The sequence below is a fragment of the Colletotrichum tamarilloi genome, assembly GCF_030869305.1.
Source record: "Colletotrichum tamarilloi strain Tom-12 chromosome Unknown Scaffold_18.1, whole genome shotgun sequence".
Lineage (NCBI taxonomy): Eukaryota > Fungi > Ascomycota > Sordariomycetes > Glomerellales > Glomerellaceae > Colletotrichum > Colletotrichum tamarilloi.
This window is the reverse complement of record NW_026849401.1, coordinates 529182-552602: the sequence shown is the minus strand read 5'-3', so window position 1 is coordinate 552602 and position 23421 is coordinate 529182. Positions and strand designations below refer to the sequence as shown.

At 53.5% G+C, this 23421-nt stretch overlaps 9 protein-coding genes across 9 annotated transcripts; 7 read left to right on the top strand and 2 right to left on the bottom strand.

The window, feature by feature from the left end:
* Window positions 1-351: 351 nt before the first annotated feature.
* On the top strand, window positions 352-2301 carry CTAM01_06610 (uncharacterized protein; the record flags this gene model as incomplete). The annotated part of the gene is made up of 1 exon (XM_060522637.1): window positions 352-2301. One exon carries the CDS (start codon window positions 352-354, stop codon window positions 2299-2301), a length of 1950 nt encoding a protein of 649 aa, XP_060382896.1.
* Window positions 2302-3254: 953 nt separating this feature from the next.
* Window positions 3255-3833, bottom strand: CTAM01_06609 (uncharacterized protein; the record flags this gene model as incomplete). The annotated part of the gene is made up of 4 exons (XM_060522636.1): window positions 3255-3399; window positions 3510-3552; window positions 3648-3723; window positions 3831-3833. The coding sequence occupies 4 exons, from the start codon at window positions 3831-3833 to the stop codon at window positions 3255-3257; spliced, it is 267 nt and encodes an 88-aa protein (XP_060382895.1).
* A 1476-nt stretch (window positions 3834-5309) lies between these two features.
* Window positions 5310-5852, top strand: CTAM01_06608 (uncharacterized protein; the record flags this gene model as incomplete). Its single annotated transcript, XM_060522635.1, has 1 exon — window positions 5310-5852. One exon carries the CDS (start codon window positions 5310-5312, stop codon window positions 5850-5852), a length of 543 nt encoding a protein of 180 aa, XP_060382894.1.
* A 1285-nt stretch (window positions 5853-7137) lies between these two features.
* Window positions 7138-8867, top strand: CTAM01_06607 (pyruvate kinase; the record flags this gene model as incomplete). Its single annotated transcript, XM_060522634.1, has 3 exons — window positions 7138-7335; window positions 7422-7639; window positions 7700-8867. The coding sequence occupies 3 exons, from the start codon at window positions 7138-7140 to the stop codon at window positions 8865-8867; spliced, it is 1584 nt and encodes a 527-aa protein (XP_060382893.1).
* A 682-nt stretch (window positions 8868-9549) lies between these two features.
* On the bottom strand, window positions 9550-11467 carry CTAM01_06606 (uncharacterized protein; the record flags this gene model as incomplete). The annotated part of the gene is made up of 3 exons (XM_060522633.1): window positions 9550-10195; window positions 10266-10839; window positions 10927-11467. The coding sequence occupies 3 exons, from the start codon at window positions 11465-11467 to the stop codon at window positions 9550-9552; spliced, it is 1761 nt and encodes a 586-aa protein (XP_060382892.1).
* Window positions 11468-13496: 2029 nt separating this feature from the next.
* On the top strand, window positions 13497-15083 carry CTAM01_06605 (uncharacterized protein; the record flags this gene model as incomplete). Its single annotated transcript, XM_060522632.1, has 1 exon — window positions 13497-15083. One exon carries the CDS (start codon window positions 13497-13499, stop codon window positions 15081-15083), a length of 1587 nt encoding a protein of 528 aa, XP_060382891.1.
* A 425-nt stretch (window positions 15084-15508) lies between these two features.
* On the top strand, window positions 15509-16191 carry CTAM01_06604 (uncharacterized protein; the record flags this gene model as incomplete). The annotated part of the gene is made up of 4 exons (XM_060522631.1): window positions 15509-15565; window positions 15632-15656; window positions 15728-16012; window positions 16094-16191. The coding sequence occupies 4 exons, from the start codon at window positions 15509-15511 to the stop codon at window positions 16189-16191; spliced, it is 465 nt and encodes a 154-aa protein (XP_060382890.1).
* A 1927-nt stretch (window positions 16192-18118) lies between these two features.
* CTAM01_06603 (uncharacterized protein) lies at window positions 18119-19206 on the top strand (the record flags this gene model as incomplete). Its single annotated transcript, XM_060522630.1, has 2 exons — window positions 18119-18500; window positions 18575-19206. Coding segments are annotated over 2 exons (1014 nt in total), but the record flags the coding sequence as incomplete, so codon positions are not given.
* A 2051-nt stretch (window positions 19207-21257) lies between these two features.
* On the top strand, window positions 21258-23175 carry CTAM01_06602 (major facilitator superfamily transporter; the record flags this gene model as incomplete). The annotated part of the gene is made up of 2 exons (XM_060522629.1): window positions 21258-23099; window positions 23155-23175. The coding sequence occupies 2 exons, from the start codon at window positions 21258-21260 to the stop codon at window positions 23173-23175; spliced, it is 1863 nt and encodes a 620-aa protein (XP_060382888.1).
* Window positions 23176-23421: the final 246 nt, after the last annotated feature.

The window sequence follows — 23421 nt, the reverse complement described above, 5'->3', positions numbered from 1 at the left end:
GCCTGTGGCACATGCTCAGAGCTCGTGAGCTCTTGCTTCCCGAGCCAAAGATACTTTTTATTTGGTACCTTCACAGCTGGCCTCGCGCGCTCCCATCGACGACATTGCTGTGCTATGTCCTATAGATCTCATACATTACCCATAGCATCTTGCCGTATCCCACGTCCAACACTCATCACCAATGCCTACTTGTTGTTATTGACATCCTATTCCTTTAGCTAGAGCGCATACATACTTGATCGTGCCTCTGAAAAGCACGCTCAGGAACCTTGTCAACCACGACATTCCTGGTGACCGCCCCATCGCCAGCCAATTCTCCCACTTCTGCCCAGCAGCGTCAGATGCGACCTGATGGCATCCGGTTCGCACAGTTTCCTCGACCGACTCTCACCGAGCCGACAACGATCTCCCATTCTACCACTCTACACATCCCGACCGAAGCCTTCAGATGACTACGACCTCGATGATCTGTCCCCCAGACCCGATGTATCGCTGCTGTCAGAGTCGCCTCCGCTGCCCATCAAAATGTCGAAAGGGCGCTCCCCTTCCCCCGTAGATCCATGGGACGACGACCCTTTTGGTCCGGCGGGCTCCGTCTCCAAGTTGAAGCCGAAGGCCATGTTCGTTGGCCCGCCGCCGCCCATAGCTACCTCGGTGGTGTTGCAGCCCTCCGCATCGTCGGGGAGGCGGGGATCCCGAGGCAACACACACAAGAACGAGGCCAAGAGCATGTCGTCCAGCCGGCTTGCGTTTGGGAGCATTCTGTTCGACCATAGCTCGCGCGACTCAAGCAAGTCCCGCGTTGACTCTGTCTGGCGGAATCTACAACACCGAGAACGAGCTCTCCACAAAGAGGTACAGCGATTACTAGACATACAAGCCACAAGACTTGGATCCGGCGCCGAGTTTCTCGATGCTAGCACTGTAGGAGCTGAGACGTGGAGTGATTCTGGGAGTAGTACGCCAACGGGAACGTTCTATTCCACAGCGACGTCCAGGTCACGCATGATGGCCTCGCTAGACCCACCCGTACGCGCGACTCCTCGCGGCGATATTATACCTGTTCGACAACCCAAGGTACAGGGGCAGCAGGGCCTTCGTGCGGCGCGAAGCGGATTGCGACAGGCGTTGGCAGCCCTGACTGGTCTCAAGACGGAAGAAAATGCGTATATCGAGTCAGCCCTCTCTCAACGAAGAAAAGCTTTGTCGTATCTAGACAAGTTGGACAAGCGCAGGGTCAGCATCTCTGCCGAGTTGCATAGCTTGGCTGATGACGATGAGGAGCCTCTCGCAAAGGAGCTGCGAGGCCTGGGAGAGCAGCATGATTCTTTGGGTCAGGAGATACGCGAGCTCGAGGAGAAGCTCGTTGGTATGAGGAATCGGCACCGATGGCTGGAGCGAAAGATGGAAGACGTTCACAACCGCCGAGAGGCGGGCTTGAGTGGCTACAGGGGTGCGTTGAGGGAGGTCGAAGGTGAGGTCACAGCCCTCCTACGCCGGCCTCCGATCGAGCCCCTGGATCTAGATGTTGTCGAAGCTGTATCACGGAACGACTCTGGAACCGGAACCGACATCCAAGAGCTGCCCGGTGGTGCTGAGTTCTTCCGCATGATACCTGCGCGACGGACACTGAGCATGGCCAAGGACTGGTGGGAAAGTGAAATGGACTTTCTCCAGAAGCGAAAGGCGCAGATCGATAAGGATCGCGATGCGCTAGATCAAGGCACGGAGTTATGGCAGGAAACGGTGAAACTCGTTACGACATTCGAGGCAGACCTGCGCCAGTCTCTAAGCGGCGGTGCTTCCTCGGCCAAGGGCAAACAGACTCCTCGTGCACAGCAAGAAGGCGTTGAAGCTCTCTTGCCGCGGATGGCGAAGGTAATCTTGGAGCTTGAAGCAAACATGAGGACAGCCCAGCAGAACACTTGGAATCTTCTCATCTGCGCCGTTGGCGCTGAACTCGAAGCGTTCAGAGATGCCGAGGCTCTCCTTCGAGGAAGTCTACCAAAGCCTCAAGCAGCGGCGACGAAAGTTGAGGACATCGAAGAACCCTGGCACAACGGCGATGACCAAGAGGCGCAAATCTCGCAAGCGAATTTGGCCACAGCTACGACAGAAACCCATCACGGAGAGAGTGACAATGAGGTCCCGCCCGACCTGCTAGTGTCACATCTAGAAGAGCACGACGACGACCGTTCCCATGTCGGGTCCATACGAACTTCGTCTTCGAGGCGTGACAGCGACAATGAGGTTCCTCCAGAGTTCCTTGCCGAACACAGCAACGATGAGGGTATAGACTGATATGAAGGTGCCATGACTTTGTATGCGTAGCATTTGTAAAGGGTATAACCCCGATGTCAGCTGTGCCTCAGTAGCTTCCTGTGCTACCAAAGCAGATGTTACTGAAGCATGCATCTTTTGACACGTAGTTCTTACACTTTTGGGAAATGAATTATGTTTTTTGATTGGGCTGGCAAAGCTGGGTACAGCAGGCAGGACAGGATACCCCGCAGGCCATGATTTAAGCCGGCGTTGGCTGGGGTGTTAATTAGTTGGAACTTCTTATGGAGCAGTCTGTTTATAGCCATCCACGAATTGACTTTTTTGTCTCTCTCCATAATGCCACCTGCATTCATAGTCTCACATCATAGGGCTAGGATTCGTCAAGCAAGGGAGCTATGGCGCACGAAAGGAGCTGCAGTGGCAGACTGTGGCGCATTGGATTTGGACGGTAACCTCGGCTATGGCCGCTGTCCCGCGACGAGGACAATCCCGAAAGTGGGGTCCACAGGTCCGGTGGTAAGGATTTACACGGGGTAGCCCGGTGCCCAAAGGGAGACTTTTCGCAATGATAAAACCAAGAGTTCGCCGGTGAAGGCTCGGTTTCCTGTTCCCCAAGGTACAGTTAAAGAAAGTGCGCCCCGATCTCGCCCATAACGCCTGCACGCAGAGACGCGAGTCTGCTTCTTCGAGATTCCGATAATCAGCGATTTCAGCACACGAGAACACCCGGTTCAAGATCCGCCGATACCCTTGGATTTACACCGCCCGGGAACGGAACCTCCCCATACCGATTTCTTCCGAGCAGTCGCAGAGCGTTTCCAGCATCGCACTGCGGCAACAAATGGCCTAGTGAATAAGGTTGTAGATGAATGAACAAGGGGAGATTCGACTCCAGATCGTCATTGAGAACGGCGGCCGGGATTCGTTGGAAAACGGATATACTGGTGTTGTCTCGATCTCGATGTCTCGATTTATCGCCTGCGTTCGAACCAACCGCTGGAGCCGGCAATTGCGACCGACTGATCCATCACCCACTCGCCGACACCGAGATACTTCTCGATCCACTTCGTCATGTCCTTGTTTTCGCCGGCAGCTCTGTCCGTCTTGAAACTGGGTCTGACGATTCCCAGATTGGGCACATGTTAGCCGCCGCAGAGTCTTGTCTTTGTCGTCATCGAGGGCAGAGATCCAGTATTCGCATCGGAATTTCGAGAAAGTTAACTCACGTCAGGCCGGTCGAGCGCTGCATACCCGCGAGGAAGGCGGAGACTAGGAACGACCCAAGAATTAGCGAACCGATCGACTCGAGATTATGCATCCAACAGTAGGACAACCAAAGAAGAGTGGCTGGGGAGGGGACTTACAGAGCACCGCATCGAATGCGTAATGAGTCAAACGTCCAATCTTTGACCAGAGGCCCAGAGTCAGCAAGTTGAGGAGCTAGGGAGGTGTTAAGACTGCGCGAGCAAATCTCCAAGCTAATGTAGGCAGCGAGGCGAGCCAGAAGCACTCGCCAGCAGCCCGGCAGGGGAAAAGGCTGGACCAACCATTTTGGTGCAAGTTGTTGAAAAGGTCTGTCTGATTCGATTTCCTTTGTCGCTTTTTCTACGCTCGATGACGTTGCTCTGTTCGAGTGTTTCTTGTTATCGTTGCCGTCGTCGTCTCGTGGTTGTTGCAGCGTTCTCTCAAAAGTCAAAAGGCTGGAGTTCGAAAGTTGTTGGTCATGAGACAAGGCTCGCCTGGCGGTGGCAGGCACACTGGAGCAATTGGAGTATGATCCCTCCCCCAGCTGACTGGCTGTGCTGTCGAAGTGGACTGTGCACACCTCAAAAGCAGCCTTAGTGCCTGAGGCTTTAAATCTCTTGTCTTGATATGATAAGGTGCCTAGGTACCTAGGTGCATGTCTTATCTTATCTAAGGCACGTTACCTTCGGTTGATGGACTGAGGTTTCCCTCAGGTGCATCGTCGAGTGTCGTATCTTCAGTGGGAGTCAAAGTCTTGCAAGTGCAAGGTCGATTAAGCTCATCCTCGCGTGGCTTCAAGTGGAGCAGCATCGCTTTTATGGCTTGCCGACCATTATCTGTCTTACCGTCTTCGATGTACCCCAAGTCTCATGCCCAAGGTACCCTACCTGGGGGTTTTGAGTGCTTCATTTCATCTCTCGGATGGAGCTCTTCATGGCAACATCAGTTTGCGGGTGTCACTCTTGTAGCACAACCCCTGCAATGTAATGAGGGAAATAGAAGCAAGAAGCGCGACTCGGACCCGAACCATCGAGACGGTTTGAATCGCGTCACCAACAAAGCGGATTAGCCGGAGCTCGGATGGGGGCCTGGACTTGTTCTCCTCCGCGGCACAAGTGGAATTGTCCGACGGTGCACCGGCGGTGGCCCACCTGTCCTTGAGATGGTGAGATGGTCATTGGCCGGATGCGGATGTTGAGAGGTTGGAGCTGCCCGGAGCTGACAGAGTCATGGACAAATGCATTGTCGCCATTTGCCATTTTCATGAGAGGTGCGAGGCATTGCCAAGGTGCAAGTGGGCCAGGGGACCTCTCCACTCCGATACTCTGGCCTGGAGACTGGAGAGAGACCCAGCGGCCTTTCCATTCATTGCAGTCCCAGGATGGAGGGGCATATTTTCACGGAGGGGCTCTTTGCCGTTTTTCTAGGTGACATGGATGCGTTCCATTTTCCATTTTCTCGAGGGGTCGGGCGTCCGGGCTGGTTTGCCGTTTGGCAAAGGAAGTTAGAACCAGAGGTGGAAGCTCAGACCCGGAGCCAAAACTAAAAGAGCCATAGGAAATGTGTGGTCTGCTACCGCCGCCGCCGCCGCCCGCCGCGGCATGGGCTTCTAGTTTGTTGAGTGTTTGAGGCTTTAAACAAATCGGGCAGCTCAACTCGCCTCAGACTCGACTCAGCCCAAGGGAGCTTGGTCGGAGCTCCGTCGCAGAATGGAAGCTGCACCAGTGTGCAACAGACTGTCAGATGGATGCAAGTGCATGATGGGCACGAAGTAGTGGGAGATGGTGAAGCAAAATAAAACGAGAAAATACCCGAAGTTGGAGCTAGACAGTTGGATGTTGCTGGATCCAATGGAAGCGACGGAAATCCCTCACTGTCACCCATTTTATCCGGCCATCACTCCAGGCAGGTCCTCCCATCATTCGATCCTCTTGCGCTCTCACTTTCTCTTCCTACTATTCACGGCGTCATTGCTGTTGCTATTACTCTCATTACGTCTACGGAGTACTGCCCAGCTCGATAGGCTCGAGCGTTGGAGAATAAATAGCACGACGTACGGATATACGGTACGGATACTCGGTGAGTGGATCATTGCCGTCGTATCATTGCATTGCGTTGCGTTGATGGCCCCTTGGATGTTTCTGTTGTGGTTTCCAGTTGGCATCTATTTATTTTCTTGTTTACCGTCTGGTGAAACCACGCTGTTTTTCTGGGCTGGCCTGACGTCCGGACCTCACCTCACCAGGCTCACCTCACCTCGCATCACCCAATCTTGGGGCGCCTCACCATATCCCGGGCCGTTTTGGTATGTGCTATTTGCGTAAACCTTGTTCGGGCCGTGGGCTTGTTCCTTCATTGGCCAAGCGTTTCCAGTTGGTGGATGAGCATGTCAGAGTGAGGTGAAAAAAAAAAGGTGAGATGAGCAAGAGAGGAAGCAGGAACACATTCAATGCTCCAATGAGAAGGTCCTGGTCATGCCCTTCTGTATTTCCTTCCGTCGTCTCTTTTTTTCTTGGTTGCCGTGCCTCAACATTGGACGGCATGAGATGGCAAAAAAAGATGGATGAAAGTGGGAGGTGCCAGGCTGGTGCGAAGCGCGGGACCCTGAAGCCTCAGCTTAGGTAAGGCAGGTAAGGTAGGCGTACCTATGGCAGGGTACCTGTCACCGCAAGCTCCTCACATTGGTGGGGGGCCCAGTCGCTACTGCCAAAGCTGCACTTTGCCCACTTCAGTTCCATTGCTTCCATTTCCAATTCTGGCAGGGATTGGGGGGAAGGTGCGTGGGTGCTTGGGTGCTCCCCTCCTGCCATCCGGCCACGGACCAAAGTGCACGGACCACTCCGTTGGATTGAGGGGCAGCTACGCTCCTCAGCACCTTCTCAGCACCTTTCTCCCCTCACCTCACCAAACGGGGGTGGTGCCGGCCGGTGCAGGGAACAAGTTCAACGAGGGGCAAAGCGGCGGCCACCCGGGCAGACTGAGGAAGAAAAAAAAAGAGGGAGAAAAAAAAAAAGGCGCCGACACCACCGCCGACGCAGGCCACAGCAAATGGAAGCAGCAAGCAGAGGATGGGGAGTGCGCCGCCGGGCAGCTTCACACTTCACTTGGGTTTGTTTGGGCCAGGAGCAAATTGTTTCTCGTCCCTGCTCCTCGTGTGTCTCTGCCTCTGCCCGTCTGAATGTGGTCTTCAACAAATACCTAGCTGAGGCTGATGCTCAAATACATCATCTTGTGCATAAACCTGCATTGGCTTGACCACCCCCAAAAAACAAAGAGTCTCACTCGTCAACCTCGTCGGTTTGGATGACCTTTTTTTATCGTATTTTTTTTTATTAGTTATCTCTCCCCTTGGCCTTACGTACCTTGCCTGACCTTGCCTTGACCTCTCCCTCTCTGTGTCTTCTCTCTACCCACCCCCACTCCCAGCAGGATTTAACAACCGCATTAGACCCCTCCTCCTCTTCTTCCACACTCCTCCCTTTCGCCTCGACCATCCTTAAGTAGCACACTTCTCCTCTGCTACATCTATTCTCCATCCTACGGTGATCGACTTTTCCTATCAACTCCCCTCATCACCCGTCCAAACCCATACCTATACATCTAGACACAATGGCTGCTACCGCCAAGGATCATCTCGATGTCGGCGGCAAGATCGCATGGCTCTCCAGCCTCGATACCGCCTACCAGCCCGAGAAGAACTACCGCCGTTCTTCCATCATCTGCACCATTGGCCCCAAGACCAACTCCGTCGAGGCCATCAACGCTCTGCGCAAGGCCGGTCTGAACGTTGTTCGCATGAACTTCTCCGTAAGCTCCCCCAACCCCATCACAGACGCTAAAAGTCAACCCCCACCAAAGTCTGCCTATCTTGCTAACCCCTCGCTTCTGAACAGCACGGCAGCTACGAGTACCACCAGTCCGTCATTGACAATGCCCGCGCCGCCGAGAAGGCTCAGCCCGGCCGTCAGATCGCCATTGCCCTCGACACCAAGGGCCCCGAGATCCGCACCGGAAACACAAAGAACGATGAGGATCTCCCCATCTCCGCCGGCAAGATCCTGAACTTCACCACCGATGAGCAATACGCCACGGCTTGCGACACCGACAACATGTAAGCTCTTCTCTCTCTCAAAGGCTCTCCCCATGGCATTACTAACCGCTGTTTTGATAGGTACGTCGACTACAAGAACATCACCAAGGTCATTGAGCCCGGCCGTATCATCTACGTCGACGACGGTGTCCTCGCCTTCGATGTCCTCAGCGTCAAGGATGACAAGACCGTCGAGGTCCGCGCACGCAACAACGGCTTCATTTCCTCCAAGAAGGGTGTTAACCTGCCCAACACCGATGTCGATCTTCCCGCCCTTTCCGAGAAGGACAAGAACGATCTCAGATTCGGCGTCAAGAACAATGTCGACATGGTCTTTGCCTCCTTCATTCGCCGCGGCCAAGACATCAAGGACATCCGCGATGTTCTCGGCCCCGAGGGCAAGCACATCCAGATTATCGCCAAGATTGAGAACCGTCAAGGCCTCAACAACTTCGAGGAGATCCTCACCGAGACTGACGGTGTCATGGTCGCCCGTGGTGATCTCGGTATCGAGATTCCCGCCGCCGAGGTCTTCGCTGCCCAGAAGAAGATGATCGCCCTCTGCAACAGAGCCGGCAAGCCCGTCATCTGCGCTACCCAGATGCTCGAGTCCATGATCAAGAACCCCCGCCCTACCCGTGCCGAGATCAGTGACGTTGGTAACGCTATCACCGACGGTGCCGACTGTGTCATGTTGTCCGGCGAGACCGCCAAGGGCAGCTACCCCAACGAGGCCGTTTCCGAGATGCACGAGGCCTGCCTCAAGGCCGAGAACACCATCCCCTACGTTTCCCACTTCGAGGAGATGTGCACCCTGGTCAAGCGCCCCGTCAGCGTTGTCGAGTCATGCGCCATGGCCGCTGTCAGAGCTTCCCTCGACCTGAACGCTGGCGGCATCATCGTTCTCTCCACATCCGGAGAGTCTGCTCGCCTTCTGTCCAAGTACCGCCCCGTCTGCCCCATCTTCATGGTCACAAGAAACGCCTCCGCATCCCGCTACGCTCACTTGTACCGTGGTGTCTACCCCTTCCTGTTCCCCGAGGCCAAGCCCGACTTCAGCAAGGTTAACTGGCAAGAGGATGTCGATCGCCGCATCAAGTGGGGTGTTGAGCACGCTTTGGAGCTCAACGTTGTTAGCAAGGGTGACACTCTGGTCGTTGTCCAGGGCTGGAAGGGCGGCATGGGTAACACCAACACCCTTCGTATCGTCAAGGCCGACCCCGAGCACCTTGGCATTGGAACTTTGTAATGGATTGGATTGCGGACGAGGAATGAAAAAGAGAAGAGAGGCCCGTCGGCGAGCGGGAGATACCAAAGTACCTAGTAAACCGTGATAGACGATGGTGGACTATACTGTCCAGCACACACGAGTATGATTTGCAAACATGAATAAAGTTGATATCACCTTCCAAGAATCTTCCTCGAAGCGATTACCTGTGCCGAAGTCCATCCGAAGTTGGATGATGAATCAATCAATCAATCAGACGAATCTAAGCTGTCGCGGGGCGCCCAGAATGACGGGCCCAATGAGACGACATCTCCGAGACGGAACGAAATGGCGGCGATTACATTGCAGCCTACGGTACTTCATCAAGACACGATCACTATCGCCCCGTTCCAATCACTAACAGTTCTGCCGGCGGAATTGAGCAGACGGGAAGATATCCAGCGGAATGAGCTTGAGACACAAATACGACGGACCATTAATAACCACATGAAGTCTCTCATGAGTCTTACGATCAGCAAAATGGAAGCCCAGAATGAAAGAACAATATTTAAGGATCCATCCATGCTCCGTCATCGACACACATCAAGACAATGTCATCTTCACTTGAGTTGTTTGATAATATGCATTGGGTATGTCTATTAGTTCTCCCGTTTCCTACAACTGGGGGAAGGCTTCCCCCTGGCGTGATCAATTAAAGCGGCATCTACAGGTCTTTGAGCTCGAAACGCTTGCGCAAGTACTCGCCATACTTCATGATCAGCAACGGCACAGGTAACATGGCGGCAGCGATGAAACCGAGAATACTACTCGCCCAGCCAACGCCCAAGTTCTGGTTCATCTTCAGGCCCGCAAGAGGTAGTGTTGCTCCCGCCACGGATCTCACGACAGCGTTGGCGGCGAGGGCCGAGGCGGCGTAGATGGTGAAGGCGTCGACGAGGTACATCTGCAGCGCCATGAAGATGATGAGGTTACCGATGCCGACGATGGCCGTGCCCAGGATGGGCACGAACCAGTGGATATGGTACTCGGCCGTCCAGCCGTAGATGAAGAGACCCGCGGGGAGGAAGACGGCGCCGGCGGGGAGGGCGACGAGGCGGTATTCGGGCTTCATTCCTTCGCGGACGGTGCCTGCTTCGTCGGCTGCGGCGTCTGCTTCGGCGGCTTTTCTCTTAACGTACTTGTCCGAGGAGAGGCTGAAGAAGACGACGCCGATCATGGAGCCGACGCCGAGGCCCATGAAGGCTAGGCCTGATGTGCCGGCGCTGAAGCCGTAGGTTCCCATGAAGACTGAGGTGATGGAGGTGAACATCAGGTAGAGGTAGCCGTAGACTACGGCGATGTAGAGGCCGCTGTTGCGTGTGTTAGTTCAGAGGAGGGAGACAAGACTTGGCACAGCATGATGAGGATTGGGTTACGTACAAGATCTGGGTGATTGGGGAAAAGGCAATCATCTTGATAGGGCGGATGATGCCTCGCTTGAAGTAGTCGGCCGAAGAGAGGCCAATATCGAGTTTCGACCGCAGCAGAGGGTTCCCCGTCTCTTTCTGAAGTCGCTTCACCTTCCTGTCAAGGATGATGGGCGCGTACGTCTCCCTCGAAAAGATGAGCATGACGATACTCAGAACCCCGCTCACAATTACAATAAGCCAAAAGACCCATCGCCAGCCAGCCGCATCAGCGAGGAACCCTCCCGCCACGGGGCCGATGATGGGACCCAGTAGGGGCCCGATACTAAACGCCGCCATGGCCGCCCCGCGCTTCTCCTGGCGGATCATGTCGGAGATGGAACCCGCGCCGTTGGTGATGGGTGCGGAGCCGAAGACGCCAGCGAAGAGGCGGAAGACGATGAGGGCGTTGAGGGTAGGCGCGAGGGCGGCGCCGACGTTGAAGCAGATGAAGAACAGGTTGCAGACGTGGTAGACGATTGTGCGGCCGTAGATTTCGCTCAGGGGCGCGCAGAGCAGGGGTCCGGCTGCGAAGCCTAGGACGTAGACTGCGCTTTGTTGTCAGCACGTTTTGTTTCTTTCCGGTTGATCTGTACGATGGGATGGTAAACAGAGGTTTAAAGGAGCGTTCATACCGGAGACGACAAAGGCAGCTAGATAGGGGCTGTTGTTGTGAAACTCCCGCATGAGGTCCGGCACGCCGGGGGCAAAGATGGAAGACGCCAGTGGTGTGACGAACGTCATGGCACTGATCAGGCTACAGTTGAGGACCTTGAGCCAACTCGGCCAGTTGTACGGATTCGCCGGGTCGTCCGGGCCATCCCACCAGACAATATTTTCGTCTTCGGAGCTCTCGCCGCCGTCGCCGTCCTTCTCTGTCGTACCGCCAACACCCATTTCCACGTCCTCGCGCCCCATGGACTTGCGAGATCTCGTCCGAGCCAGCGCGAGCGACTGCTTTCTCTTCTCCTCGCCGCGTTCGTCGAGGACGTAGCCCATGCTGGAGGGTATGTCGGCATCGTGGCCCTCTGCTAGGGCCTCTGCCGTTTTCTCTTCCCTTGTGGGTTCGCGTTCCAGCCGGTAGAGGCCTCTTGTCTCCTTGTCGTCATGAGATATGCTGTTTGTCGTGGCTCCTTCTTCCGCGGAGTGGCGCGGCTCTTTTGTTGGTGAGGTCATTGGAGCTTTGAGAGTACCCTGCCTTGATGTTAGTTCTGATGACCACTTATACTGCGTCCCTGTGCAGCTACGTAAATGCCAGGAGTTGCGACAGTTGAGAAAGCAAAGGCTTGGCATTCCGCATTATTATCCGGCGACTTGGCGTGCAAAGCCGTGGTGTCTGTGTTTACATGCTCCCCGAATCACGTAGAATGATCTTGGATCTTTGTGTAAGGAAAAGGGCAGACTTGCCTAAACTACCTTTTATGTCTAGGAAGGCCTAGATTCGCAATCTCTCGCGAGGACCGACGCGTGGAGATTTACTCGAGAAAGTTGGTTTTCTAACTTTCAACGGGAGCTTCAGATGAGTTGTTCTATGGGAACGGTTGACTATTGTATGTAGTTGGAGTCAATTATAGTCAAGAGGATATCGTGATTTCAAGTGTAAGGTAAGAATTGGTACAGCAGTCAAGAGACTGCATATCCGCCAAAGAGTCGCTCAACAGGAAAAGAAGCAAAGAACAAGCAGCAACCTAGAGACAAGAGCCATGGACCCCTGTGCCTCTTAAACAAACAGATATGGTCTGCCGCTGTCGACCGACCATCGCAACGGGGATTTGACTCGACCGGGTCAGACCACACTCCACACCACCCTTAACATGGGTAAACGCAGCCGAATACCTCAATCGGGGTGCGTTTCCCCCCTCTCTGGGGAAAATCAAAAAGGGAACGGGGAAGAAGAGGGCTAGAAGTTGTCAACTCCGACCCGAACCCCGTTCAAAGGGACTAGGGTTAAATTTGAAGCATTGGTTTGGCCGCTGGCGGCTCGTTTGGAAGGGGGGAAATGGGGTAACGAACTAACAACTTGCTGTGCGTTACATGGGTGCTGCAGCTCCCGTTGGAGCAAGCCCATTTCACACTAGACCAATGGCTTCATGTTACGACGCCCAACCGTTGGAGGGGATCATCCGAGCCATCACGGCGGCGTTCGTCCCCTTAAGCTTAGATGCGGGTGCCAATACGCTTGGCGAGATCTTTGTAGCCTCCCCTTCGATTGCCTGCTTCTGACCATCCTCTTTTCTATGCGTAAGACGTAAGGCGAGTGAGTAAATTCTCCGCTATTTCCGGGTTGTCTCGCTACCCTTTCACCGAGCAGCGGCGTATGGTCAGCTCAGAATGAGCATGCACCCCTGCATCAACCAACGAATAATCACACTTGAGTGAGAACGGCGCAGCAGACTCGAATTGTTATCTGCTTCTAATATTGTATGCAAGCAGTGAGCCTGCATACACGATAGGTGCAGTATATTGGCCGCGACTCCTCTTCGACATGGGACTACCATGGCCAGATCTATCCCCGGAGCATGACCGATTAAGCTCCCGGAAGATGCACGGAGCCGCGATCCACTCGGCGCCGAAGAAGCGGGTCAACCAACGATGTGCAACCGGGCATGAACAGCTGTAGAACTGTGTAGAGGATGTAAACTTGAACTGGAAACTGAACCCCGTGGAAATTGTTTCAATGCAAGTACGTAACAGTCCTTTGGTAATAACTGGATCTTGCTGGTTCCGTTTTCTACGGGCTTGTTTTGCTTCAAAAAGAACAAGGCGCCGAAACCTCAAATGAGAGGCAGGAGCGTAAGGAAGGAGATGAGATGAAAACCAAAGTATGCGTGAAGAGAGGCAAGAGATTTGAAGGTGAATACACATGGAGGTGAATACGCACTCGAGGCCTCAGTGAACCTTACCCTCACCCGAAGGGGAGAAAAATATCCACTCGTCTTCACCACCGACTGTCACTGAGGTGCACATCAACAACCACGCAACAGGAAATATTCTGCGCACCTTATCCTTGAGCCCTTCGGTTTACTTCACTTGAAGGGGGGAAAGAGGCCAAGCAGAACGACAAAAACAGAACAGATACTCGGGACTGTCAACCTGGCCGGCAGCATCGCTGCCATACCAGCAGAGAGTGAGTTTGACAAGCAAGATTCTCGAAGCAAGCACCTCAACCTCCTTGATTGCTCGATTCGTCCCGACGTAGAGAAAAATGAATGCTGATCATGCCACAGTGACGAAGCCGAAGTCAGCACTGACGAGAAATATCTCGACGCCATTGCCGTATCCCTTTCCCGCGGCCATACCCCCAAAGGCAGCCCGGACGCTGATGGAAAAGCCCAAGTCGGGATGGCCAGCCGGATCAACACGCAAGAACCTCCCGCCCTGGGATCGCTCGATCGATGTCGTCTATCACAAATACCGACGTGACCAGCCGGTGCCCGACAAGGCCACTGATTTTGAGAGATCGGTCGCAATGTTCTTCGCCGATCATCACCGAACGCAACAGCAGGAACCGACTTCTCCATACCTCAGACTTCCCGCAGTCGCACGCTTCCAGATATGCCAATATCTCATTGCCGACCATGAATCCGACATGCCCATCTGCCTCAACGACGGCCGTTTCGTGAGAGAGGTCTGGACTGACGATGAGTACACTTCACTAGCTACTGCCATGAGACCTCTGCAGCCGTACCTCGAAGTGTCTTTCGCTCTGCGCGCGGATATTCTGATTGCATTTCTCATGGGAGAGCGCTTCCACATCACCATGTCGCCTTTCGTGGGTCCCTACCTGAACCCTTTGGCAACACTGTGGTGTAATAAATACGGTCACTTCATGCAGCAGGTCATCGTTGAGCTCGACCTGACTCGATTGGGTTTCGGGCCAGGCAAGGAAGCCTGCAAGTTACGCGCAGGAACCGTTAATATGGACGATCTCATCGGGGCTTTTGTTAGAGGCCAATTGAAACGAAAGAACCATTCGACGCTCAAGAGCCTTGTGCTACTCTGCCGGAGATTCTGGGGTGAACGCCCTTCCGACCATCTTCCCCCAGGTTCCAGGTCTGCCAGCGAGCAGAACAACCAGGGAATGTCGACGGAGCCGGAACAAGTGTTCACACCCAAGCGATCGAGCTACGGAGCTGACTTCTCATACTGCCCTGATGAGTTCCTCAGAATCTGCGAGCCATTCGTGCGCCTAAATGGCTTGGTTGACTCGATGCGCCTCTGCGGTTTCAGCAATGGCTATACACATTCTCTGCTGCGCCGTATCTTTCCTGTTCCTGAGAGAAGCGAGGATATCAAGTACCATACGTACCGAGTGGCGCCTTCTTCGGTATGGCCGCGCATTCCCGGCCAAAAGTCGTGGGTCGACAAAGGATACGGTAAATTTCAGCTGGATGATCATTCTCGACAGTACCTGCGCGGCCTCTGTCTTCCAGAGGGAGCAGTAATGCTTACACGACCATACGAGAACCTATCGACTGGACGTATGTCGGTTGGATATGCGTCTAGAAGCATTGAAGAAACCTCAGAGAACGGCGACGCACGTGAACGTCCGGACAGCAGAACGCAACTGATCGGAAGGGCGTCTCAAGAATCGGTAGCAACGGATGAGGCGAGTCTTGAACACAGAATGCAGGTCCTAGTTCACAGAATGCGACGAAGCTTGTCAAAGAGAGAGGTTGATGCTGGTTCGCCGGCGTCCGCGACATCAGCATGGGCAATGTCGGGCTGGTCGTCTCGGGAATCAGAAGGGAGCTGCCTGGAGGATGGAACGATATCCAGAGCGACTATTTGAGAAGACACGTCTATATGACTGTCGCAACATGATGGCATTTCGGCGGACAAATGGGTGCAGTAGAAGACTGAAAGGAGAGTAGAAGTGGATGCAGATGACGTTTATTTTAATATCGTCGCTGAAGTTGGGTGGGAGAAGTTCGATGGAGTTGTTACTTTGTGGTTTGACGTCAGTGCAAGGTACCGTTGTACATAGACGTAGGTACGTATCCGTCCTCTGCTGCGGAAATGTGGAGAGAAAAAAAAAAGATCGAAAAAAGGAACCCCGCGATGCCTGGCTGCCCAGCGGTGCTCTGTTCGTCACTGCTGCCCCACCAACATCTTGAAAGCTTCCTCGTCCAACCCCTCCACGATCGTACACTTACCTCTCTCACCAATACTGAGCACGGTCAATTAGAAAAAAGAAGAAAAAAACCACCCACCACAATGTCTGCGCAAGTCCCCACCAACTTTGACGCCCAAGAGGCTGACAACCTCGAGGATGTGAGCTCGAACCCCTCCTCTCTTCGTGTCGCGAATGAAATGCGCTGACTTATTTTTTGCGTCCAGATCGAGAAGCAATTCGCCGTCAAGGGTACACACGCTGCCACTACCACCTCCGACCCTATTCACGATCGCGAGCTAACCGCCAGAACGTTCCTGTAGTTGTTCAGCACATGGAAACCTACTGGAAGATCCTTGAGAAGGTCAAGGGCTCCACGCTGCGCCTGACCAAGATCGATGACGAGATCTACGAGCACCTGAAGACCGACTTCCCCGAGTTCGACCCCGCCGCGACCATCAACGAGGACGAGATGAAGAGCAAGTCCGGCAAGGAACGGTGGCGCAAGTTCATGATGGCCTACGAGAAGAAGGTCGACGATTACAACTTTGGCACCATGGTCCGCGCCAGCCCCAAGTTCGAATACGGCCAGAACGAGGTCATTTTCGGTCAGTGGCCCCCCGCCGACCCTGTTCTGAACCTCGCCAAAAGGCGATTCTGGCTCGCTCATCTGCTAACTTGTAATACAGCGCCCCGCATGCAGTTCTACGCCATCGAGATTGCGAGAAACCGCAACGGTCTGAACGACTGGATCTACGAGAAGGCCCAGGCCGCCAAGTCTAGCTAAAGGAAATACTTTTTTCGACGATGAACGTCGTCTTGAGAAATGACGCTAAACTGAGATTGACTTGCGATACCACCTGTGCTTCGTCACCTCGGCCAGAAAGCGCTTCGCCCGAGTTGAGAGGCTATGGGCATGATCATCGAGCTGCGAATGGTCTCATGATTTCGGACGTAGTACTTCATTGAATGGTGATGCCACGGTCTCGACCTCGCGGTTGTATGATGCGTATAGCACTTGAAGTCCGGGTTCTGCTCTCACGCCACCATTCTTGGATGTGGCTTATGAGAATGCGACATCATGGGATCCGAGCATGTTGGTAAATTGAGTGTGGTACATACTTGAAACTGAGCAATATGCCAGGCAACTGAAATCGAGATATTCTTACGAGCCCCCTCATGAAAAGACTATATACACGCTGCAGATACTGCTGCTAGAGTCCGTGATAATCTGGAAGACCTATTCAAGGAGTTCCGCAGAGACCATGCTTAACGCTACACAAAAGAAGGCTGCGGCATTTCCGCCAGCCGTGGGAGGGAGATGCCGCCATGCAAAGAGCTGACGAAGACATAGCTATAGTGCCAGCCTTTTTCCCTTTTTTTTTCTTTTTTTTGGTCTCGAGGTTGTTTAATGGCGACTACTTGGATTGACCCATGGTGAGGTCGGCGGACGGCCTCGGAGAGAAGGTTCAGGCTCCAACATGATGGTAAGCGGATCTTGATAGAATGGCCATGCCCGCGAGGTGATCTGGAGAAATCCATAGGAGATGGATGGGCCCATGTTCGAGAGCTTGCTGTCAAAAATGCTGTAAGCTACAAGGACCAATAGATCTTGTAACCAGCTGATATCCAGCTAGCTGGGCCTGGCTCAGCAAGGGTGGTGTATCTCGATATTCCTCCACTCAATTTTCTTCGACATATTCAAGTGTAGCGGCTCTACCGTGAGGTTAGCTAAAGATATAATGTAAAGTGGCATTTGAAGTAGATGGTGAGCGAGGCCAGATAGATACCGGAACGAACAGAGAAACATCATTGAGCTTGGCTGTGGCGAAGACTTGTCATTTCGAGATTTGATGATTGTAAGTCTGTTTGACTTGGCGATGATGTTCCGGGAAGGTACCTAGGCAGAAGTGGCTCAGGGAGGACACTGTGGTCTATCATTTCCTCAGCGGATGGGTGTAAATGCAGATGTTCCATCTAGAGCTGCGAAGATACACATTTTATTGGCATGTGACGAGGGAAGAGGAAAATAAAAGTAGTATTTCTAGATGATATACAGACGGATGAGATACGAGCAAGTCCCAATCGCCTTGCAGGTGGTTGTTAAATCCAATGAGTTCTGGTGCTAGTCACGTACATTGTGGTTGTATCCATTTACTCTAATGAAGCAGGTACGTCAAAATAACCCAGACGATCGACGAGGCCATGATTGAGCTGTCTCGAGCAGATGCAATAGATGGAATCAAGGTAACTGCAGTAAAATGCAAGTCTTGAACGTGACTAGCAAATGCTATGCTATGAGTGACAAGATTGTCCATCAACCGCCTGTCTATAGTACCTTAGATAAGGCATCTCAAGTTGATGTTCAGCTTGAGGGCGGCGTATTCCCGCCTTCTCTAATTTGAGTCTATGGTTTATTCACTTCGTATCTCTTCTCAGATGAGTGTCGAAGAGGGAAGGTGCCTTCGAGTTCTGGATCAGCTTGCTCTTTCCACCTGAATCAGTACGGGCTTTTTGCCTTCCGCTTCCTGCCTTCCACTTTAACTATACCGCCTTTGCGATATTGGTTTCGAGGAAGGAGTAGGATTTGAGCCTTTTCTTTACCTCTTCGCCTCCTTCACACACACTTTTGCCAGTCGAAGATTTGGAATCCCATCACCCGCCTCAAATCTTTATCTTCACCTGTGGCTGGATTTTCCTCTCGTCTTCTAGCAACGGAGGCATGCTGCAGAAGATCGGCCGACTGCTTGGAGGGAGAAATATTCTTAGCGTTGTGGCCACACTTTGAGCTGCCTCAGAAGCTGAACTCAGACGCCTCGAACGTTGCATCCACCAGCGCCATCAGCTTCACTTTCGCATTGCCTCTGCGCTGCCACTCGTCTTCCCTGCAAAGAAGGTATACGACGAATGACCCATCTCAAGCAAGCAGCATTCGCACCTCAACAGCAACAACCATGGGCCAATTCACTTCCCAGCCCCGTGACGACACCTCGCCGCCGCCCGATCCAGTGCTCAGCCTTTCACAAGGCACAGGCGGCGAGCAAGGAATCCCCGTGATCACTCGTATCCGCACCGAAGGTGGTAAGACAGCTACTGGTAAGTCTGAGTTGTGCCTTACTCCCAATCTCCAAAGCCCTTCATTTTTAGTTCTTTCTAACGATGCATTCTAGTGACCATTACCCTGCAAGAGACAGCATTGACGTCGGCGTTGGCCTCGACCTCCACCATCTCCTCACTATTGCCAGTGATGACAACTCTGATGACTACACTGACACCTTCGCTGACTACCTCCACGCTCTCGTCTACCGAACAGAACACGTCACTGCCCAAGTCGACTGGTTCACCTGACCAGGAACCCCACGTCACTCTTTCCAGGAAGACATTGATTATCATCAGTTGTGCTGCTGTCGGCGGCTCTTTACTCCTCCTGTTCCTCATCGGCATGATTCACGCTTACGTGCGCCGAAGAGACGCGATCAAGGAAGATGCCAAGAAGGAGGCTGCTGGTGCTGGTGCTGGTGCTGGCATTCAGAAGCGTGAGCTGAACCAGTTCTCTCACCAGCCTCACCAGCATGCCAACGAGAATGGCAACAGCGTGGCCATGTCTCAACCAGCCGCACGTGCGTGCTCGGAGCCGGATCTGTACCAACACTTTCACCCGTCACACGAGGTAGCCAATGCCAGTTTCCGTACCCTCCCCGCCGCATACCCCGTGTACGAGCCGCATCCAGCACAGGTTGTCGCTGAGCTTCCTGCCGAGCCATGTGGCAGCGGTCTTCCGCATTACGGTTATCGAGGATAACCTAGATGGAGGGCCTTGGTTGAAATAGGTTCGGTAGCTTATGGTGGTAAGCATTGGGTCTAGGTTGGAGAACAGAAGTTCTGGATTCACTTGCATCGTCAAGTTGGGGACATATCATTGGCTGGATGGAGGGTCATGTAAGTAAGTCTCTTCTCCAAACGTTAATAATGTTGGTGGTCGTGGTGGTTTCGGAGAAGAGCTAGGTACCCGCACATTGCTGTCTTACGGCTTTTTTTCGGAATGCGATTTTGTCTCTCACATCTTTCACCGTTTTTTTGGATTATCATGTGTAGGAATTCCATACTTGGAAGGCGTGTAAGGTACGTACAAGGAGAAGAAGGACGGTCACATTAGCAGACGTCGACGGACTCGAGGCTACGACACCACGACTCAGGGCTTGACGGGAATTGCACGGTTTTGGGCATTAACCCGCTGCGGCCCATCGCCCACCCCCTCTCCAACTTTCGCTCGCAGTAACGTTCCGGCATGGCCCGTACGGGACGACATTGGCATCAAAGTATGGCCGTTACCAATACCGTGGTAATGCAGAGTCAGGGCCGTCGAGCCGAGCACGGGCAGATCTTCGTTGGTTCATATCTGCTCTTTTTGTGGCCGCCTTCCTACGTACGTTCTATATGGCAGACTCCTTAAGCAACTGACAGTCAGGTCTGTACATCGACTCTGACCAATTTACCCGAACCTGGGAGCAGTCTTCATCATCGCGAGGATGGAAAAAGTAGCCGATAACCGATCCATCTTCCTACATGACGCTGCTGGAGACTACGTACCATCTGGGGTATTTCCCCGGGAATAGAGCGGAAAAGAAGATAGATATACTTCGTTAGTCTGTATGCCACGCCGCTTCAACCCCAGATGGACAGGGAAGCCTGAACGGGGTAAGTCCAAGATCAGACGGGGTGTGCCAGAAAACCGGACAACTTGGCAACGCCAAAACGATGTGAGACTCGAAGGCAAGATGGACGGTTTCCATCTCCAAAGGGCCGTCCGGCAACTGACCAGCTGAACCTGTCAACGATATGTTCACAATCCTATAGAGACTGACTCCATTTTCTTCAACTCAAGGTGGAGTCTGCGTCTTGGTTTCCACTGCTGTGGCTTCGGGTCGGCCGTATTTGAAAGCTGGGGTTTCTCCAGCTTGGCTTGAACGTCGATGAAGCACTCTCGACAAGCATGGAGGCGCTAATCGAGCTAGGCCCGTACAACGCAGCAGGTCATGCCCCACGCCCCCTTGAGCCCTCACGAATCATGACTCTCTTGATGATCTGCAGCCGTTTTTGCGCTCGTGCCTGGGGTGTGCTTCCGATTGCAATATGATACTTTGTCGGGCAGCTCGCTCAACTTGAGGCATTCAAGTCTTGTCTAAGTGGCATTAATCGATTGACCCTGAGCCCTGCCCTTACTCAACCTTTTCTGAGGCGGGCTGTTATGAGGAAAGTCGGATAGACAGTGGAGGTCGGTTTGAGCCTACAACGACCAACAGCGAGGGCATCGCGGCCTTCGTCCCGTTTCTCAGCCAGCCGCTGGCCGAGCAATCGCGCCGTATGGCGTTGCATCACATCGCATCCAGACTTCCGTCCTCGTCCCGACTCTGACCGCTACCTGCCTTAGCTCCCACCTTTCATCAGGTACCTTGGGGTGAGTAGACCCTCGGCTGACCGGGGCCATAGCCGCTACCGACGTGACTGGGTGGAATCCATCCGCCGTTATTCCCGTTCACATTCCCGACCCTGGGACGGTCTCTCTTAGTCTCATATTGCCGTTTCTCGTGTGGGTGGAGGTTCACTAACACAGATTGTTATATCCTGCAGTTCCCTCGTTCTCTCGACGCCAGATTCTTCGTGATTCACTCATTCACTCACCTCCACTGCTTCACGCATCTCCATATGGATCGTGCTCCAACCTCGTTGAACATCAAGTTGGAAACGGTCATGGAGCTTGTACCGATTCACACTCTCTATCTTCAGCCTGCAAATTCGTTTTGAGGCCTCATACATCATCAGTATTGCCGTCTAACAAAGTAGTCCCCAACGATGACGAACAAGATGCTAGATATCGAAAAGGCGCCTCAGGGGTCCAAAGGAACCAACACTTCGCCAAGTGCCAACGAGGCTTCTCAACCGCCAAGACCTGACGCCAGTGTCGACGCTAACAGTACAATCATTTTCAGATACTTGGCTTTCGATACAGTCCTACCCGCGCCGGCCGACATATCTTTCCAAGTATCGGCCGAGTCGCCGCCAGAACCAGCACCCCCAAACCTGTCACACTACACCTCGCCTCTGCAATGGCCTCAACCCCGGAAATACCTCATGCTAGCGCTGTCGTGCGTCGCCACCTTTCTCACCGCATACACGGCCGGCTCGTATTCACCACCGTCTTACATCATGGCCGATGACCTTAGCACCTCTCAGCTACTCGTCTTGACCGGTATCACAACTTTTTGCATCGGTTTCGCCCTCTCACCGATGGTGTTAGCGCCCCTGTCGGAGATATATGGCCGGTATCCAGTGTTTGTCATCTCTGGCGTTGTATATGTCATCTTCCAAGCCGTCTGCTCTGTTGCGCCGAACCTGACGGCCATGCTCATCGCCCGGTTCCTAGTCGGTGTCGGCGGCTCCGTCTTCAGCTCGGTCATTGGCGGCGTCATTGCGGATCTTTGGGCAAAGGAGCAGAGAAACACTCCCATGGCCCTCTTCAGCGGCGCCGTGTTGGCTGGAACGGGAGCCGGTCCCCTGGTGGCTTCACTCATGGTCAAGAGAATGGGATCTCCGGACGGAACGCTGGCATGGAAGTGGATCTTTTGGCACCAGGTCATCGTCGACACTGTTCTTGTCATTGCTCTGGCTGTTCTGTTCAAAGAAAGCCGGGGCTCCGTCATCTTATCAAGGAAAGCCGAAGCTCTGAATGCGTGGTATGAGGAAAGGGAAAAGGCAGGATTCTACGGCGTTTGGTCGGAGGATACAACGAATAGTAGCGATGTTACCGACACGGCTTCGGATTCAGGAGGTGATACGCAGGTGTGCTCCTGCTGCGGCCTCGAAAAGACATCCGCAACTTGTCAGTCGAGTCGTCGATGTTCTACCCAGCTTAAACCCCAACGGCTGCGTTGGCTAGTTAAGGAGGACGAAGAACGGGCATCCATCACCACGCTGATTTCAATGTCGGTATCCCGGCCATTCCACCTTCTCTTCACAGAGCCCGTGGTCTTCTTCTTCTCGATATGGTGCGCCTTTGCCTGGGCCGTCCTCTACTGCACGTTCGGAAGCATCCCTCTGGCCATGTCACGTAGGCGCAACTGGGACATTGAGCAGTCGGGCTACTTCTTCTCCGCCATGATCGTCGGCTCCGTGGTCGCGACCATTGTCGGTGTCCTCCAGGACAGGCTCCTCCAGCTACCAAACTGGCGAGCTGATACCCCCCTCGATGAACCCTCCCGCTTCTGGCTCTTCATGCGGCGTCGTTTCCCTGCCGAGGCGCCAGAGTCGCGCCTGTACTTTACCTGTATCACAGCCACCTTCCTCCCCGCGGGCCTCTTCATCTTCGGCTTCACAGCCAAGCAAGAGTTCCACTGGATCGCGCCCGCCTTTGGCATCGGGCTCGCGACGTGGGGTATCTACTCGGTGTACCTGGCCACGTTCAACTACTTTGCCGACATTTACCACAAATACGCCTCCTCGGCGCTGGCTGCGCAGTCGTGTTGTCGAAATATACTCGGGGGCGTCTTCCCGCTCGTCACGGGGGCCTTGTTTCGAAATCTCGGGGAGGAACGCGCGGGCTCGCTGTTGGGTGGGATTGCCACGGGCTTGACTTTGATTCCGTGGGCGCTCGTCTTCTTTGGTGAACGGATCCGGGCCAAGAGCCGGTTCGCTATCGTGAGTTTGGATGCCCTCGTCCTTATCTGCAGTGTTCGCCAGCTAACTCATACAGACTCTGGAAGCCTCACGATAATCAGTCCAAATAGACGGTCGTATTTTGGATATCTATATCAACGGGTTCTCAGTAGCACCCCGTCTTGCTGTATAAAAAGGATACATATTGAACACAATATAAAGTCATTACATAAAAGCTCAACACGCACGATGCTAGTATACCTAACGCGTCGATAAAGCTGAGGCAAATCAACTCTTAGAAAAGATGAATGAGCAAATACTTTTGTGATTGGGCAACTGTCTTTCCTTTAAACTAGCCCGATAT